The sequence below is a fragment of the Gavialis gangeticus genome, unplaced genomic scaffold (assembly GCF_001723915.1).
Source record: "Gavialis gangeticus isolate Ggan-Ray unplaced genomic scaffold, GavGan_comp1, whole genome shotgun sequence".
In the NCBI taxonomy this organism is placed as follows: domain Eukaryota; kingdom Metazoa; phylum Chordata; order Crocodylia; family Gavialidae; genus Gavialis; species Gavialis gangeticus.
This window is the reverse complement of record NW_017729034.1, coordinates 62,262,609-62,281,483: the sequence shown is the minus strand read 5'-3', so window position 1 is coordinate 62,281,483 and position 18,875 is coordinate 62,262,609. Positions and strand designations below refer to the sequence as shown.

At 39.5% G+C, this 18,875-nt stretch overlaps 1 protein-coding gene across 1 annotated transcript in view; it reads left to right on the top strand.

Moving 5' to 3' along the window:
- AFDN (afadin, adherens junction formation factor) overlaps positions 1 to 18,875 on the top strand; it is a 182,195-nt gene that overhangs the window by 14,108 nt on the left and 149,212 nt on the right. The window contains exons 5-6 of the mRNA XM_019526929.1: positions 6,907 to 7,067; positions 7,901 to 8,058. Coding sequence (XP_019382474.1) covers positions 6,907 to 7,067; positions 7,901 to 8,058 — 319 coding nt within the window. The remainder of the gene's footprint in view (positions 1 to 6,906; positions 7,068 to 7,900; positions 8,059 to 18,875) is intronic.

Here is an 18,875-nt window from a genome sequence, read left to right as displayed (position 1 = left end):
GCCTACTGTAGTCACATGAGCATCATTGTGGACAGCTCAGTGAAAGCATGTTCCTAGTTTTTGGAAAAACTAGACTATTAGACTGTCTGAATAAGGGAATGAAAAATGAAGCGGAGGTGGAAGCGAGGGATGAGAATCAGAGACTGACAAGGATGAGGGGAAAGCTGGTGAGGACTGAAAGAGGCATCAAAGAAGATGGGCAGAGACTGGTCTTGAGCTGACAGCTGTGAAGAGTGGGGAGAGGAACTGGAGGAAGTAGGACTCAGAGTATAAAACGGGTGGGCAAAATGTGGCCCGAGGGCCAGATGTGGCCTGCCAGGCCATTCTAACTGGCCTGCGGGGCCCCTAAAAAAATTTAGAAAATTAATATTTATCTGCCCCTGGCTGCCTATCATGTGGCCCTTGATGGCTTGCCAAAACTCAGTTAGCGGCCCTCTGCCCAAAATAATTGCCTACCCCAGGTATAAAAGCAAGAGGAGCAGCACTGGTAGAGGATTGGGGGTGGAGCGAAAATGAAAGGGCACTGGAGGGAAGGAGGAAGAACTAATAAAACAGGATGGAGTGATTAAGGTAGAAAGGAGGTTGGAGAGACCAGGCTAAGGAGTGCAGAGTACCTGGTAGGAGCCAGAAGTTGGAAGGAGCAATATCAAGAAAGGAGCCTGTGAGGGACAGTCAGTGGTCCAAGAGAGAATGGACCAGGTAAGGAGAAAAGATCTAGTATTAGTGGAGAACGGCTTCCAAATGTCAATGAAAAAATGAGTCCTTGAAAAGGACTAGGAGGCTGAGCACTCTTAGGGACTTGCTACCTTGGGGGGTGCACGCTGTGGCAGGAATGGTCCTCCAGCCAAGCTGTGGCTCTGTCCCATGCCCAGCCTCAGCTGAGCAGCACTTGTCCTTGCCCCAACCCTACTCCTTCCCTCACCACAGGGGCCTTGATCTGCCCACCCACCCCCTTCCCCCTGACAGACTTACCAGCTGAACACTGCTCTCTAAGCTGCTGGGCTGTAATGGGTATTGGCTGATATGGCTGGTTAATAATGGCTGTCAGTATTGAACCAAAAAATCTTTATCAGTGCACCCCTAATAAATTGGCTGTGAGGGGGAACTGAGTGCAATGCGCACTACCATACATCTTGTTGAGGTGGGCTGTACTGGCCTATCCTTGTGGTAGGTCTCCACCACAGAATGTTTGCCCATTGTGGGCTATGAGTTTTATACTCATGCTTAGTGTTGGCTGCATTTAATGAACTTCATAGTTGGTTTCTGTTACTGAGCACATGCTGCTTTTGGCAGTAGTTTAATGATAGTGTATTTAATGAGGTTTTCTTGTATGCAAATGAAAGATGAGGAGCTTTACTTCCCCATGCTGATATGGGGGTGGGGAACGGTCATATTCAAGTAAACATGGCACTATCAGTATGATAAAACGTAGATTTTTCACATCCAGGTGGTTGACAACCAAGTCTATTCTATTCTGCAGCAGATTGCTGAGTAAAAGATAAGCGGCACACTTGAAGCTCATCAATGGTGCCATTCAGCTGATTGGAGAAGCCTCATTCTTTGAAATAAAAGCTGCAAGAAACAGCTGGAGTACCTCAGCAGTCCTATACAGCTGTCTTCTGCACCTGTAAATTCCCTTGGCTGGTTTCTAAGCCCTCATCTTTGCAGAAACTAAGGAACTAATCCCAAGGGAAATCTGCATGCTACTGTATAGTGTAGTACACCATATTCATTTGATTCTAAGACTAGATTCTCCCTCTGCATTTTACATGAGGGGGAAGCCCCTTGTCTTAGAGTATAAACGTATCAGGCAGGCAACTGCTGCGTGGCTTGGGTTCCAGCCCTTACCTGGGATTGGGGCCATAGCTGCAGCTACCAGCCACCAACCTTTCCCCATCCTTCCCATCCCCACCTGCCACCTCTGCACCCTGCCATCTGCCCCATGCAGCCATTTCTCCCCTTCCCCTGCCAGTCTCTGTTCTCCTACCTACTCACCTCCTTCCTCCCCCTTACTCATGCTCTGCCCCTGCAGGTTCTATGCACACTGCAACCTGGGGAACTGAGCATGGCCCCCAGCCCAGCCCCATAGCAGCAGTGCACAACCTGTATGCCTGTTACAGGGGCTGGGCTTGGGCTCTGCTCAGTGTCCCAGGCTAGAACAGGAGCTGAGCCTGCTGGTAGGGAACGGAGGCTGAGGGAGAAGTGTGGGAGCAGAGGCTGGGGGATGGGCAGGGGGACAGGTACAAGAAGAGGGCAAGTTACTTGACTTCCTTGTACCACCTGCCTCCTCACTGCCTGCCCCCCTGCAGCAGTGAGAAGGATGAATTAGACAACTCTCCAATAATTAGATTCTGTATATGGAAAATTATAATCTTTATAAATTTTCCATGTATAGAATCTTATTATTATAGGTAATCTTAAATTCAGGGCCATCGTGGATTCAAGTAAATATGGTAATATCAGATTTGTATTGTTTTAACACTGCCTTACTGCCTTAAGTACACATATATAGAACTTTGTAAGGGACGAATTAGCATCCCCAAACTTCAGAGAGAAGTAATTATAAATAATCTAATACCCATATTTTTCTATTCCACTGCATTTCAGAATGTTCTTTTCTTTTTCTTCAGGAACTTAGGGCACAGTCCAGCAGAGACCTATGTACCTGCTTAACTTTACCCTTCAGTTCAATTAACTTGTTTATGGCTAAGTAATGATTTAGGTACTTGTCTTCACCTTGCTGGTTTAAGTGGTACAATATACCTGTGAGTAAACCTCTTTAATAGAGATACTGCTCACACTGAAGGAATTTTTTGTTGCTGTAGCCTATACATATTCTTAAATGGAATAGGCTACTCCAGCAGGTAGGTTTTTTTGTTTTTTGTTTTTTTCCTCCCCCCCTTCTCCGCGCATTCCTAACTAGCACTTGTGTGGTAAGTATGGAATAAGCCAAGTTTTTGTTTGTTTGTTGGAGTGGTTTTTAACAAGGGAAGCACCTAATGTAGTTTATTCATATTGCTGAGAGTAGTAGATCACAGACTTCTGGGGATTTAGCATACAATGTAATACAAAGAAGAATTATATGATTCGGTATTTTTACCACCATAAAAATGGCTTTTTTATGTAAATGAACTCCCATGCTTTGTACTATGTTTAAACACTTTTACCAGCATTTAGCTATTGCATCATGTAGTCCTGATTTGCCAGACAGTTCTGGATAGGGGCAGTCTTGTGTCTGGAGCCCTGATGAGTTTAGTAAAGCTTTTCAAGTGCAGCTCACTGTAGGGTTGAGACTATATTTATCTTGTGTATACAGTAAAACTATTATGCTATAATGGGATTCCAACAAGCCATCAGGCCCATTAAATTTGTATATATGAGTTAAACTAACATTTAGGAAAAGGACCAGATGAAGACACAAATCTGGCTGCACAAAAATCTTTGTTTCTCAATTTAAAAAGCGGTATATGTGTGCAATGCTAGAATTAAATGAAAAAAACAATGCAAGTTTTTGGTTGTATTTTTATACGCCTTTAGATTGTGGCAAACTTGCTTTTAAAGTGAGATGAATAGAGCTGAATCTAAGTAAAACTAAAACTTTAATATTAAACATTAAATACTCTCTCTTTACAAAATTTTGAGAAAAATTGTACAGTTTTTATTGCATGATTCTGACACTGTATTTTAATGGAGAAATAGTACTGTGCCATATAAAAAAAAGACTTCTAAAGCGCATGTAAAAGAATGTACAGTTCAGGTTGTCCAATCACCATTAACTTCATCAGTTTCCAACTTGATTATTTTACTTTGCAAGATTGGTATGCTTTTTGAAAATTTTATTCATAGATAAATTAAAGCTGATATTAAACACTCAGTCACTAGAACAGGATGACATTTGCTCAAGAGTTCTGAAGGAACTCAAATGTAAAATTATAGAACTATTGACAATAATATGTAACTTATTACAAATGGCCTCTGTGCCAGAAGACTGGCAGGTTGCCAACATATCTTCAACACCTGTCTTCAGAAATGGGCTTCAGAGGCATTCTGGGGAACTATAGACCAGTGAATCTTAGTTCCATCCTTGGCAGATTGGTAAAGGCTATGATAAAGAATAAAATCAGCAGTCATGGACCAATATGGTATGCTGGGAAAGTCACCATGGTTTTTGTAAAGGGAAAACCTGCCTCACCAGTCTCCTGGAATTCTTTGAGGGTGTTAACAAATCTGTGGACATGGGGGATCCAGTTGCCTTGACATATGTGGATTTTCATAAAGCTTTTGAAAAGATCCCACACCAAAAGCTCTTTTAAAATGGATACTAAATTATTCTGGATATTCAAATTTCAAGCTGATAGAGCTGCAGAAAAATCTCCCCAAGCTAACTGAGTGGGCAAAGAAGTGGCAAATGAACTTCAGTGTCAACATGTACATGGTAATGCACATGGGGGGGAAAAATGATGTTGGTTATAATTTATAAACACAATGCTGTGCTCAGAACTAATTTTTATGACTCAGGACTGAGACCTTGGAGGCATAGATAGTACTATAAAAACATTAGCTCTGTGTGCAGTAGCAACCAAAAAAAAGCCAATTAAATGTTGGAATTAAAAACAAAATGCAAAACATGAAACCCACTATATGAATCCATGGTGCACCTGCATGTTGAATACTGTGTGCAGTTCTGGTTTCCACATCTCAAAAACCGTGGCAGAGAACAGAAAAGGGCAACCAAGGTGATCAGGGGTACAGAGTAGCTGTCATATCAGGAGTGTCTAGGGCTGGGGCTCTTCAGTTTGAAAGGGAGAAGACTAGGGTAGATATTGTAGAGGCTTATGAAATCAAAATGTATGGACAGAATGAATAGGGACTCCAAGTCCTAAAATACTAGAAATAGGGGGCATCCACTGAAATTAGCAAGAGACAAATTTAGAACAAACAAGAGAGAAGAGATTCTTTTTTATGTACTCTGAGCATAGTTAACTTGTGGAACTCCTTGCCAGAGGATGCTATAGAAGCAGCTAGTATGGCTAGATTTGAAAAGGGACTAGACAAAATAATGGATGATAGATTCATTAATGTCTATTAAACAGAATAGTTAAGGATGTATACTTTGACATCCCTAAACCTAAAGTGGTTGGTGGATGTCAGGGAGAGTATGATCAGGGGACAGATCACTCAAAATCAGTGGTGCTCAACCTTTTGGCTTCATGGGCCAGATAAGTGGGATGGGGCCAGTCTGCAGGCCAGGTTGAGTCCCATACACCAGGATTGGGCCCTAGGGCTCAGCAACACCCCCTCCTGCTGGGATTAGGTCCTAGCAGTCCAGCCATTTTTATGATGCATAGGGGGTACATGTACATCCCCTGAGATTGGCCCCCCTGGAAGTGCCAGCCACAAAACTGCAAGTGCTGGTGGAAACGTACTTCCGGGTTTGCCACTGGCTCAGCAATCGACTGCTGGGGGAACCCCCCTGCCTCCCCCCCGTTGGCAATCTGGTGCCCCCCCCGACTTGGGAGGCACCAGTTGCCCATGAGTCCAGCACTGCCCCCTTATGCCAGGGTCAGTCTCTTGGGAAGAGGTGGTACCAGGCCCCATAGGGATTGGTCCCTGGGAGCCTGGCAACACCCCTTCCTATGCCAGCACACTGGTACGCTTGCCCTGTGGGGCTTGGCCTCATCCTCCCCTAGCTGTCCATTTGCTGGAACTGGGCACTGGGGCTTGGAACTGCTCCCACTCGGCCCTACACTCTCAGATTGGGTGCCCAATCTAGCATGTAGGACCTGGGTCCCCCCATGGGTCTGGAAACTTTATTGTGAGGCAGCAGTGCCACTGCTCCCTGCCACAGAATTTCTAGGCCCATGGGGAGCCCTTTAAGCCAGATGACACAGTGCTGTGAGCCAAATGTGGCCCACAGGCCAGGGGTTGAGCACCTCTGCTGTAGTGGGAGTCAGCCTTTTGGCAGGAGTGCTACAACCTAGGTGTCACACCCTCACGAACTGCTAGTTCGATCCCTTTCCCCTACCTGATCAGTTGCTTATGGCCTGCCCTGTACCACCTACCACTGCTTTCTGCTTTTTGTGCACCACGTACAGAGGCTGCCCATGCCACTTGTGGCATGCGTGCTGCTGGTTGGCCACCCCTGCTCTAAGGCATCTACTATATACCACTGTTGAAGATGGGTCACTAGGCTAGATGGGCCATGGGTCTGACCCATTATGACACTTATGTTCTTGTAACAGAAAGTAGTGTTCTTTTTCCATTTGAATAAAATTGATTTCCTCATTGTCTTTCTTGTTGGGGACAAATTTATTTTTTTCAGTTGGTACAAAGAAACAGTTAGTTGACATATGTAGGTTTCTTTTTAGTAGAATTCATTTTATTTTTTTTGTTTTTTCCATGTATACTTTGTGCAATGTAAGAAGAATCCTTTCAGCCTTCCATTCAGTAATTAAGCTTTTACATAATTTTAATTAAAGTAGAAATAAATTTCAAGTTCATCTAGGAAATAGGACCAAATACATGTCAACTATATTTCCTTCCTGATGATGCACAATACACAGAGACCAGAATAATCAATTAATCATTTAATTAAAATTAATCTCTAACTAGCATATTGAATGTAACAGATTCTCTTGAAGGAAAAGAACTGAATTTTCTTGTCTTCATAATCTGACTAGAACTAAAATGAGGTATCTCATAAATGTTGTACATGAGTGTAGATATGTTAACAGTATATTCTGGCAGAGGTATAGTTAATTTAAAGCATTATGCTTAACACAGTAATGTAAGTGAACAGCTAACATAGCTTTGGTTGTTTAATATTTCATATAGTGAGTAGAATGTGCATTTGTTTCAAGTTTAGTTTCTCTTTTTTTTTCTCCCCTCCCTTAAATTAATTTGCAGTGAGAATTCTCGTCTTGCAGCAGAGGTTTACAAAGATATGCCCGAGACCAGCTTCACACGCACAATATCGAATCCTGAGGTAGTCATGAAACGCCGACGACAGCAAAAACTAGAGAAGAGGATGCAGGAATTCCGCAGCTCTGATGGCCGGCCAGACTCAGGTAATGATTCAGGCTTGTTTGCTACATTTGCTTTTGGTCTGATAACCTTTTTACTCAGAGGAAGTTTAGCACTTTTTACATCAGTTGATGAAAGCTTGTTCTTAAATCAATCCAGAGAAAAATTTCTCTTTGATTTACTGATATTAAAGCCAATGCGTTTATCTTACTAGCAACTGCTTTCTCTGACTGCAGTGTATATTACATCTTCAAAAGATTGGTTAGTTTGCAGAAATTTCCTGCCAAACTACTTAATTAATTCTGTAAAAGTTTGTAGGCCTCAATATGTTCATGTATATGGAAATATTAAGGGGTTCAAGTAAATTAAAATTAAACTAAGCTTATTCTGTATCCCTGTTTATCACAATTGTGCCAGACAAAACTGTCTAAAAATACAGTAACATTTAAATGGGGTGATTTTTCTGTTCAGGTGCAGTTACAAAGCTTTGAATTAATTCTATCATATACCTTTGGAAGAAGGCTTTTGGAAATGGTTTGATAGGGCAATCATCCCAAAATAAAAGCATAGAGAACTAGGTCTCTAAAGGAAAAGGAGAGCAGCCATTTACTGGCATTTAATAAACATCAGTTTCAGGAAATTAAACAAGGAAGGTAACAAACAAAAATCCTATGTATAAGTGGCAAAAAGGTTTTTTTATTTGAATAGGCTAAGTATGTGTAGGGGTAGACAGTGACTGACATCAGTGAAAGAAGGTGTCTATGGATTCATGCCATATACAGCTGCAAATTAAATCTGTTTCAAAGCTGAGAACTCTTAAATCTGTGGTTGCATATCTTTTCCTATGACAAAGTAGTAATGGAATTATATTTTCAAGGAGGGACGCTCAGAATTTATGCGGACAGCTTAAAACCAAATATACCATACAAGACAATCCTGCTGTCCACTACAGATACTGCAGACTTTGCAGTTATTGAAGCTCTGGAGAAGTATGGTTTGGAAAAAGAAAATCCGAAGGATTACTGTATTGCTCGTGTAAGTAAAGTTATAAAAATCAAGCTTTCCTGATTCTTATGTTTCATCATTTTTTCCTAAAGCAAGTTTAAAAAAAACAATCAAAAACAACCAACTTCGATAAATCATGACAAACTTGGGGTTTGCTTGTTTTTTGCCCTTAGCTGTGCTAGTGGTTTTTAAGGGTTTAGTTAGTTTATTTTTAATTTAAACTGGTCTTTAAAATCAGTCAACCTAAACCTTCCGAACTTACTTCATTTTTTCTCACTGCTTTGGTGCATAGTACAATAAAAGCTGTGTTAACTGGCATGTTACTAACTGAAATTCTCTGTCTGGCATGTACATCATGTATTTCTTGAGCAGGGTGGTGGTGGGGAGGTGAGAGCAGTAGCTCCCCTCTGGGCCGCACAGGTGCTGCCCAGCCAGCTGGATGCGGGACAGGGAGGGAGGGTAGGAGTTTGCACACCATCCACTACCCCATACTGCTGCCACGTGCAAGCCCAGATAACCAGAATTTTTAGATAACTGGCACCCTCCTTACCCCACTCATGCTGGATAACAAAGCTTTTATTGTAATATATTACTGATGAAAATACAGTATTAGGTATGAAAACACTGTGATTTTTATATAATTATTGCATTAATTTAGTAAAGCATACAAACTAAGGCCCTAATTCTGAAAATGTTTAAACTTGTGCCTAACTTCTTATATGTGAATCCTTCCAGTGAACTAAATGAGACTGTTCGCAAGCATTAATGTTTAGATTTGCTCCTATTGGTTTCCCTTTATAAAGAACACATTTTGAGTTCTTTTGATCTATACAGTAATGTGCAGTAAGAAAGCTATTACTGGGTGCGTCTATGCATGCACTTTAATGCTTATTAAATTGTCACAAAAAAGCTGTGCATTTTTGCTAAAGTGCATTAAAATAAGATACCCTTTTCTAATACCTCACAATGGAGATACTAAATTTAATGTGCATTACCAAAAGAGTATTAATGAACATGTAGACACGCCCACTAAAGCTAAAATTGTATGGCAGTTTGGTGTTTAATGTCAGCATATGAATATATTTTGGAGAGGGGGGAAGCTCAATAACCCCCTCTCCCTCCGATAGCATAAAAATGTGAGAAACTTAATTGAAAATAGTTGCTCTTAAGTAATTAGAATTGCATATGTATTCTTGTCTATAATTTGCCTATTAGCAGCATGGTGTAGTTGCAACAGGAAGTTTTCAGTACAACACGCTAATTAAAAAGACAGTTGCTTTTCCGTTCTATCAGTTAGCAAGGGAGATGTGGCTGGATTTGAAACAGGGTATTACCTCTGTGCTTTTTTTTTTTTTTTTGTGAACATCCTCTTTTGTATGAGTTTTTGTCAAGTAGATGTTTGGTTAAATTGAAGCTACCATCCCTCTAGCTACTAGACAGTTTTCCTTTCTTCTTGACTTCCCCAAGACTCGGTTGCTGCTGAGAAATGGTAGGGAGGATCTTTACTTCTGCTGACTTCCTAATTGTTATGAAGAAGATGGGGAGCTCCAATAATTCTTTGTAGGCTGCATTTTAAGGTTTGTCTTTTCCATGAGTGACTTAAGTGAGTAGTATCATCAGCATAAAATTGACATGATTCCTGACAGTTCACTGGTTTCCCATATAGCTCTGAATAGCAGCAACTACAAAATAGGTTTATTTTGTATTGTTGGGGGAGAATGTTGAGTTGCAAAGGCACTGCAGGCCTTCTCTAGACTTTGCAAAATACTAGTGCTTCTGTGTACCTTTGGTTTGTAGTTGGACAGGATCTTAATGTTTTAAGAAGTATTTTAATTCTTTGAAGACTTGTGTTTCTAGTACCACCAGATCCATGCCAGGGAGAGCTGCTATAGGACAGTGACTTTTTCAAGCCTTATCCTCTAAGATTAAAGGAAGAGCTTGCAGTTTCAGGAACTCTTTTGATTATGAAAGACTCCAGTGACGTTACTGCATAAAAACAGCTTGTTTTGTAGACTTAGCAGTTTTATGGAAAAAGTACTTTTGAAAGAAAATCCAAGATCTTTGTACATTACATCTAGTTGTATATTTTTTTTCTTTGAAGAGTCATTTCCACAGGTGAATTATAATTTTGTTCTGTGCTACTTGCTTGTAAAGATAGCATATTTTGTTTTCTGGCTCTTCAGAGTCAATGTAGTCAAATAACATCTTGTAGTCTTAACTAACTGGTCTGTTAGTCATGTTTTGCTTATGGTCTTACATATGCAAATGATTTGCTGTAACATTACAGTAATTGGAAAGTCTTAATTCTGGTTAAATGTTTAATAAAATTAATATTTTTCTTTTCAACTTTTATTCAGATTTCTTAGGTTTAGCTTAGTCTGCATATATCATTTCCCTCATTTGAAAACTTCCAAAAAAACATGGGAGACCAATTCAAAAGTGGTTGGCTTCATTTCACTGTTTTTCTTTTGTAATGTTTATAGTAACTTCATTTAATCATAAATATCCTTCAGCATCCATGGGAGAATTAATTTGTCCTGTTGCTTGGTTGTGCCATGGTATTATCCTAGTTTGATGCACACTTCACAACATTTTAAAAACTTGCATTAAAATAAGTCTGAAAGCTGCTTGAAAATTCTCATTCTCCCATTGTGTAGAATCTTGAAAATATAGACATTTTTTGTCTTTGTAGAGTGTAGCTGAAGTGTCTTTGGAGAAGATGTTAGTAGTTGACAGCTAAGCAGTTTCCTTAGCTGTCTAATTGGATTTTAATTTGTTTTAGTGAGGAAAGCCTTTTATGCTGCATGAACTTCGTTGTGGATATTCATGTTCAGAAGTTTCATTTGAAAGACAAACATCCTAAAAATAAGTCTGTAACACTTGCCATCGCTGACTTTTATAGTAGATGGTGCGTGGGGTCCATATTTATCATTTGTCCTATCGTCATCATTTTATACCCAATCTTACAAGGTTTCGTGAGTGCTTTTTTTTAACCTATCTAGCCAAAACATATTTCTGATGCTCATTTTCTTTGTTTGTCAGTACATCAAGTCTGAGGTTCATTGCATAACACGAAGTTCACTGCACACCTCTTAAGATGTCATATTAATTAGACATTTTTTTCCAAGTTACCTGTGCATGCTTATTTGAGTCTGACCTAAGATTTAGAGCATGCAGTATGAAAAATTCTATTTCTGGAGCTGTCGGGATTAGATACCTAGTTTAGGTACCTTATTTCTTTTGTCTTTTATATTCGAATGTGAGAATTGCTGTTCCTGTAAGAAATAAGAACAACACATGATGCTGCTGGGTCACTTTTAAAAGGCAAATTATTTTGTAGGTGTCAAATGTTTCTGCTCTTGGATATGTTCAACAGATTCATTGTTTTGTTCTTTTTTTGTTTTGGGAAGTTAAGTCTATAGCCTTTAATTCTATCAAACTGGCACGATGACCATATTATTGAGCTGTTGCTGCTGAGGATAGTGCTGTAAAAATTATGCATGACAGATTAGCCCAAATTTAAAATTTATTTTTGGTAGACATTAATAATGTGGTAGATTTTAGTTTGTTGAAAACAGTCACAGGGTAAACATCAGTCTGGGGAAATTCTGGAACGGCATTTCTTTTTCTTTCATTGCTTGTTAGAAAGTAACTAGTGACTTCGCTTATAGTTACTTTTTTTTCCCTAATACTTGTCAAGTTATAAGCCGGTACAAGGTGTAGTTTACATATGCTTGACATATGCTGCAGACCTCCATCAAGCCTGAATTCTCTGAGGATACCGTATATACTGCCCATATGGGTATGGGTTTAAGTACCCATCTACATATTATTAATATCGGTCTCCACCAAAGAGCTTATTCAATTGCCTTCTAAAAACATGGGAATTAAATTGGGCTTGGAGAAGAGTTGGAAGGAAGGAATATAAATGAAAATATTCAAGTTGCAAATTAATCTGCTCTAGTTATGAAATTCCAAATTTAACATTGTCTATTTGGCTTTTTTTGTACATACCTTATGATAGATTTTAATTGTGTTCCCCGGGATTTTTGCTTCATTCAGTGTGGGATCATTTGTATTTATCCATCCATATTTTTCTCTTCCTACTTCCATGTTTGGTTTGCAAGCCATATTCATCACACACACAATATAAATGTTTCATAGAATACAGAACTACTGGTATTTATTTTCTTAAGGGCTTTTCTCTGGTGCTTTTACTGTAGTGTATGAATGCTCAGCAAAAATTAGTGTCTTACATTCTTGGCTCTTTTTGTAGGCCATCTGCTGTTACATGTAAGACAATCTTCATACATCTTTTTTTAACTGATATAAGAATTCATATCACTTTTATCTTTTTTTTAAGTATTTAGTTGTCTTGCTTTTTAGTAGAATGTCACTTGTATAAAAATAGTCCTTGTAATAGCTTTGTATAGCTAAAAAAAAATCTCTGAAGAGAACTGACTGACATACCCATGCTTTAATTTTCTCCCTAATTAGATTGTTGTTAGCAACTTGTGCTCTTTGGTTATTACAGATAGCTAGGTGAGTTTAAGATCTTCTCATGAGCTTACAGTCATGTGATTTTTTTTATCTTTATTGATCTCGAGTCCTATTTTTCTTTCTGCTTCCTTTAATTCTCCGACCATCCTTTGTACAGAACTTCTGATGACTACAATGACCAGAGTGTCAGCATAGCCAAAGAGTTAGTGCAGGCCACTTGAATTCATCTTACTCTGTGCATTCTGCTGTGATTATTCCATTTTTTCATTGCAACATTAATGACTACTGTGGGGGTTCATCTTCCCACCGTAACCTTGTATGGATGGAGGCAGAGTTCCATACCTGTACTCTTTCTTGAACTGTAAACATGCGCTTTTTCTATCCTAATTCTTCATTTGGTTTAGAAGGTGTCTTGCAGTGTACTCTCATGTTCTTACTTATGATCTGTTGGTGTAACATCATATTTCCATCTTTTTTTGAGAAGCTGATAAGTTGGAACAACTTTTCCCAGAACCGGTCCCGTGTGTCAGATCCCGTGCCTGCTCTGGCCAGTTCAGGACTGTGCAGCACACCATGCCACTCCAGCTTGTCCAGGAACCATGCTGTACACAGCTTCTGCCCCAGACCAGCTGGAGTGAGCACCACATGTAGCTTGTGCTGTACAATGCAGTCCTGGACTGGCCAGAGTGAGCACTGTAGGCACTGGATCTGGTATGTGCAGCAGGAGGGGAGCCATAGGCCCAATCTAGCATGCGGGGCTGTTCCCATGATGTTCATTTGGTTTGTGGACTTGTCCTGCACCACTCAATCTGGCCTGAAGGGCCAGGTATGCTTCACACCATTGGTTTAAGTCTTATTTATTCAACTTCCTGTTTTCAATAAATTAATGGGAACCCTGTCAACAAATAATCCTTTGTTGTTCCAGAACACTATAATTGTGTCTTGAACCTCTTCACAATTCAGCTGTTGTACTGGCTGTCTTGAAAAAGCCCATTTGTTATTTGCCTTCCTTCATCTCAGGACTGAGAAGCCAACTAAAATACTCCCTCCTGTCTTTTAGTTTTTGCCTTTCTTAATTAAAAGACTAAATTATTGTCTGCGCATAATTGCCATCCTTTCCTTGATGCAGTCTTACCTTGTGAAATGCTCTTGTGTTGTTAGTACTTCTATCCCATTCCATTACCACCAAGCCACACCACTGTTCTGTATCTTACTCATTTCTTGGCAGCTTTTTTAGCATGATCATATTTCTCAATATGAAATGGGTTTCAAATAGGGGCACATAATCCTTACTACATATTGATACTTAATCTTCCAGCCATTTTTGTCTTTAAACTTGTTTTGGTTTTTTTTTTTCCTGATGGCTCTTCTTATCTCTGATGGCTCCCCACCTGAGTATCAACATCAACCCTGGTAACCTTCACATACATGTCTTTTAAATCCTTCTGCTTAGTATTAATGTCTGTATTTTGGATTCCTCAGTGATTCTGTTTGGTTGTCAGGCTTTTTATCTTTGTTCTTAGAAGATGATATTTCAAGTCACAGTTGGTTCCATTTAGGTTTGTAGTTATTTATTCTGGATATCCCTTGAATGATTAAACATGTAGCTGAACTACTTGATAGCATTATCTTTGGGTTACACGTTTGCTTGTGGATGTCGTTTGAGAAAACAAAGTTTTTGTTTTGTTTTTTTTTACCTCAAAATATGGCAGAAGTAATTGGTTTTAAGCCATCACTGTATTTTAGGGGCAAGGCTATTTTAGGGGCTTTTTTTTTATTTTGTCAAGTATTCAGTTCAGAGTTAAACGAGCTTAGTCAGGCTTTTGAATCTAAGACATTCTTCATCAGATCATGATGAGATGGGGTGAACTACTCTGGGGAAGGGAGGATAGTTCTCACTACTCGGTTCCTGAGACCAGGAAGAGGTAAGTAGCAGCTGCTCTACATGCCTTCCCCAGGCTGTGATGACCCTAGTCTCAGAATGGATCAGGAACATTTTCCCCCTGCTCAACTCTTCCTGGTCTGTGGGAGAAGTCAAGCAGCAGGGAAGTGTATAGCCATTCATTCTCCTGGGATAAATTTTCTTGGGAGCTACTTCCACCTGGTTGGAGATGGGTAATTTTCCTCTGGAACAGCTGTTTTGTTCTGGGAGAAACTGTTGAACCCCTGTATATGTGTGTTTCTTCCAGTAGAGTGCCTTATTCCATTTTAGGTAGTAGATAGTTAACTGATGATTTTATAACCAGTAGCTATTGATAATTGTATTACTTATCATAAAAATCCATGGTGGGGTTTTTTCATTTCTGGTTTGTCAGTATCAGCCACCTGATCTCTCTTTTAAGTAACGTATTCTGCTTTGTGATTTTTCAAGTTTTAAGTATTTGTGTTTTAACTCTTACCATTTGTGTAAGTAGCTTAAATAGTACTGTGTTTTAAATTAATTAGTTCAGTGATTCTCCATCATTTTAGACTTGAGGTACCTTGGAAAATGGCAGCTCTTGGTTTTCACTCATTTTTTGAGTACAGAAAAATAATAGAGCAATTCTTTTGCAAAGAACTCAAAAAGACCACAGCAGGCCAGAATATTTGTAATGCTATCAATGCTTAATTGAAATCTCTGGGTTTATCTTGTGTATCATGTTTGCACACCTAACAGTGCTAACATTGTGCGGGACCCCTGAAAGGATCTCAAGGCACCCTACGGTGCCATGGCACCCTTGTTGAGAATCACTGGATTAATTAGAATGGTCTCATAAATTCAATTGGCTGCCTTTAATAAGGAGTGGTAGGCAAGGAGTTGAGTACCATGTTATAAGCAAAAGTTTGAATGCTGTTACATTCAGTTTTGTGCTTCTTAGAATAAACAGGAAACATGCTAAATTATATTTCTTCAATGAAAGGGGAGTGTATAGGGGACAGACAGGCAGTATGATTACTGCAGAATAATTTACCCTAGATTTTATTCCACTGTAAATTTACTTTTCTCTAAAGGACAGAGTCACAGCTACTTCTCTAGGACAATCTCCCGTAGTGCCTGACCATAGGTATGTATGGGAGGGATGGATAGATGGTGTTAAGATATGCATTGAGTAAATTACTACCCCAGAATAAATTTGATTTAGTAGAGCAGGTACATATGTTCTTCTCAGTTAATTTTCTTAGTAGTAAAGTTACTACACATCTTTCAGGAGCAACTACCTTGGATTTTTTGTATGATTGGTGGTAGGGCACTGTAACATGCATCTGTTCCATTCTTGGTACATAGTAAACGTATATGCCTACATTTTTGAAAATATGATGTGAGATAATCTGTTTAGACCTAGAGTTCGCCAAGCTTCATTTAAAAAAAAAAAAAAATCTAGCGAGTCAAATCCTCTTCATTTCAAACATGGAGGGGATTTGGAAGAACTCTGAGGTTAATACTGAATGGGATGTGGAGAGGACATGAAATCTGGAATTATGAGCATCTTGTTAATCCCTGCCCTTTGGTAGAAGGAATTATTTAAGTTAGGCTTTTAGGGGTATTGAGGTAACTTTGGATGATATTTAAAATAGAGATGTGCAGGGTAGTAAGTTAACTTAAGGATGCATCTCACGATCCAGAAATCCTAATAAGGTAAAAAATATTTAATTAAACCTGAAAATCAGATTAAGATGTTATCTATAAAGAGACTGGTATGGTCTCTGGAAGTCTGACTTTCAGCTGAGTTTTATTATTACAGTGCCCAGTAATGCAGGTGTCAGTTATGTTAATGTTAAGTATGGCTATAATGGTATTGTAGGCAAAGCTGGCCTGTAGCTATTGTCTAAAACTTTCCATCGTAAGCCCTAGCTTTCCACTTGCTAAAATGTAATTGTTGGGGTTCAAATTTTCCATGTTTGCTTTGTGCCTTAGGATGAGTTATTCTGGAAATTTTCAGCCAGCAAAACCAATACATCCACTTCTGAGGACAAAGATTAGGGAAATTTAGATAGCCTTAGCTATGTCAGTATTAAAGCATTTTAATAGATATTCAGAGACGTGTGTGTTATACACTGCTGAGCAGGAACGTGGCCCTTGAGAGGGGTATTTTAGTGAGTTGGTGGGATGGGTGGGGTACCTTTTTATTTGTACATTTTCCATGAATATTGCTTAGGTTTGGCTGCCAAGTTATACACCTGATAATCATAGTTTCCAAAAGCTCAGAGCTTAGAGGCTTTCTGCTAAAATCTCAAAACTTTCCATCTATATTGAATGACTTCAAGATGTGCAGAGCCTGTGCCACCCACCTCCAATTTCTGATGTCTAGAAAGGACCTAGAAATGTTCCTTTCTCTAGCATAGACGTGTGCTGGACTGAGAATTGGATGGGAACTATGAGTTTGAGGCTCAGCTCTTCTGTTGACTGGTCTTTGTACTTCTGAGCATTTCAGATCCCTGATTAATATTTATTATCCCACATTCCATAGGAGTTGGGCGGTAATCATTCTTTCCTCCCCCTCATTTTATAGGTAGGTCACCTAAAAGGTTGGGCAAAATCACTTCAGACAGAGCTAGGAATAAAGTGCATGTCTAGTGTGGATCCTAAATCACATCCTGTATGAAATGCATCAGATTTGTGTTTCTCTGTGCTATTTTGAACTACTAGAACATGCCTGTCCAGAATCAGGCATTAAATATATGTATCCCAATTCCAAAGTTTCTCTTTTATATAGTAAATTGTTGGGCACACTGCAGGCAAAGTTATGTAAGCCACAGTTCTCTAGTGATTGCTTCACATAAGTTAACAATCCAGAGCTCTTGTTAAATGTTCCTTTATCTTACTAGAGAGCCTGGGCTGGTGATTTGGCTGGTGATCCATGTGGGTACTTCTTTAGATGCACACTATACAAATCCTGTTTCATGTGATAAGGTGTGTTTAAACCGAGAGAACTGCATGCAGAAAGCCAACTGTAAAACAGTGTAATGACTATAAATTCAAGATTTCAGGTGTTGGGGGATGCCAGAAGGATGATTACCCATGATTGGGAGGAATTCTGGTAAGGCTATTTAAAGGCCGCACACAGTTATAGTTGTCACGGTCTCCTGAATTCAAGGGTTGTATAAGGCTAGTTCCCTCAGCAGCAAAATTTCCCAGTATAGATGTGTTAAGACTCTTGCAGGAACATGGGAAGCCATTTAAAAATGGTAAATGACACTAAGCATTTGCCAAATCCTACAGACTTCAGTACTGAAGGTATTATTTAACACACATTACGCATGCATGGGAACAGCATGTGCTCAGCTGTATGCGTCTTGTTAAAGCTTCTTATCTTGTATCAGTATGCCTTACTGCTCTCATAAGTCTTGAAATTAATAGGCCGTAGTCAGTTCCATGTAATAAGGCCTATTCAGTTTCACAGTTTCTGATAACACAGAACTGACAGCAGTTAAGATGAGCTAAAAGTAAGAACTGCCCACTATGCATGGTGGGCGCTTTTTTGATATGCCTAATGAGCACAGTTTACATGAGCGAGACTTGTACCTCCAAGCCACCTTTTAATTTGAATTTTGCCTTACAGGCACACAGCAGCACTCTAGACTAGACAATACTTATAGAATATTAGTGTAAAGTGACTTTCCTAATCATGCTCCAGTTCTGCAATCTTGAACCTTTTATTAAGCATGCTCTTGCTCCATTTGTTAAGGATATCTGCTAGCAGCTGGAAATACAGTATTGAAAATCAGTTGCAGTGGCCTCCAGATTTTTATATTACCGTTTCAATACATAGTGAGTTTTAAGAGAAAAAGTACGTGGCACGAGTTGATGATTTCTTTGAATAATACTAGATGGCAAAATTCAGAAAATTCTTTTTGTCTTCACTTTGAAGATTTTTGTATTGTACATTTTGACAGTCAGTAGGCCCACTGGGCTCAATCCTTAAGTCTGCCCTATGGGGTATAGGGTAGAGATGTGGCATTACAGGCCCTTGTCCCTGCACCCACGTTGTGTTCTGGGAGTCAGGGGTCACAGGAGTTCTGGGCCACTCAAGTGTTATACCATTTGTGTATCAGTTAGGGATGGAGTTGGATCTTTTGTGTGGGAGGATTCCGCAGCAAGGGAGAATTCCTTAATAGCCTATGTAGCTAGCTTTGACTCCATTACATTTTCAGAGCAGCTTTAGAGGAGAGGCAGATTTGATCCAGCACATTGTGTTGTTCAGAACACTTATGGGCCTGTGTATAGGGAAGATTATGCTCAGACAATTAACCTTGTTTATGGGACGGAGGGTAATAAGATACTTTAAGTTCTGATTTACCAGTTATAAAGGCAAAATTTTTGATGAATTGGAGGATAAAAAAGTTCTTGTCCAATGTCTGCTTCTTTG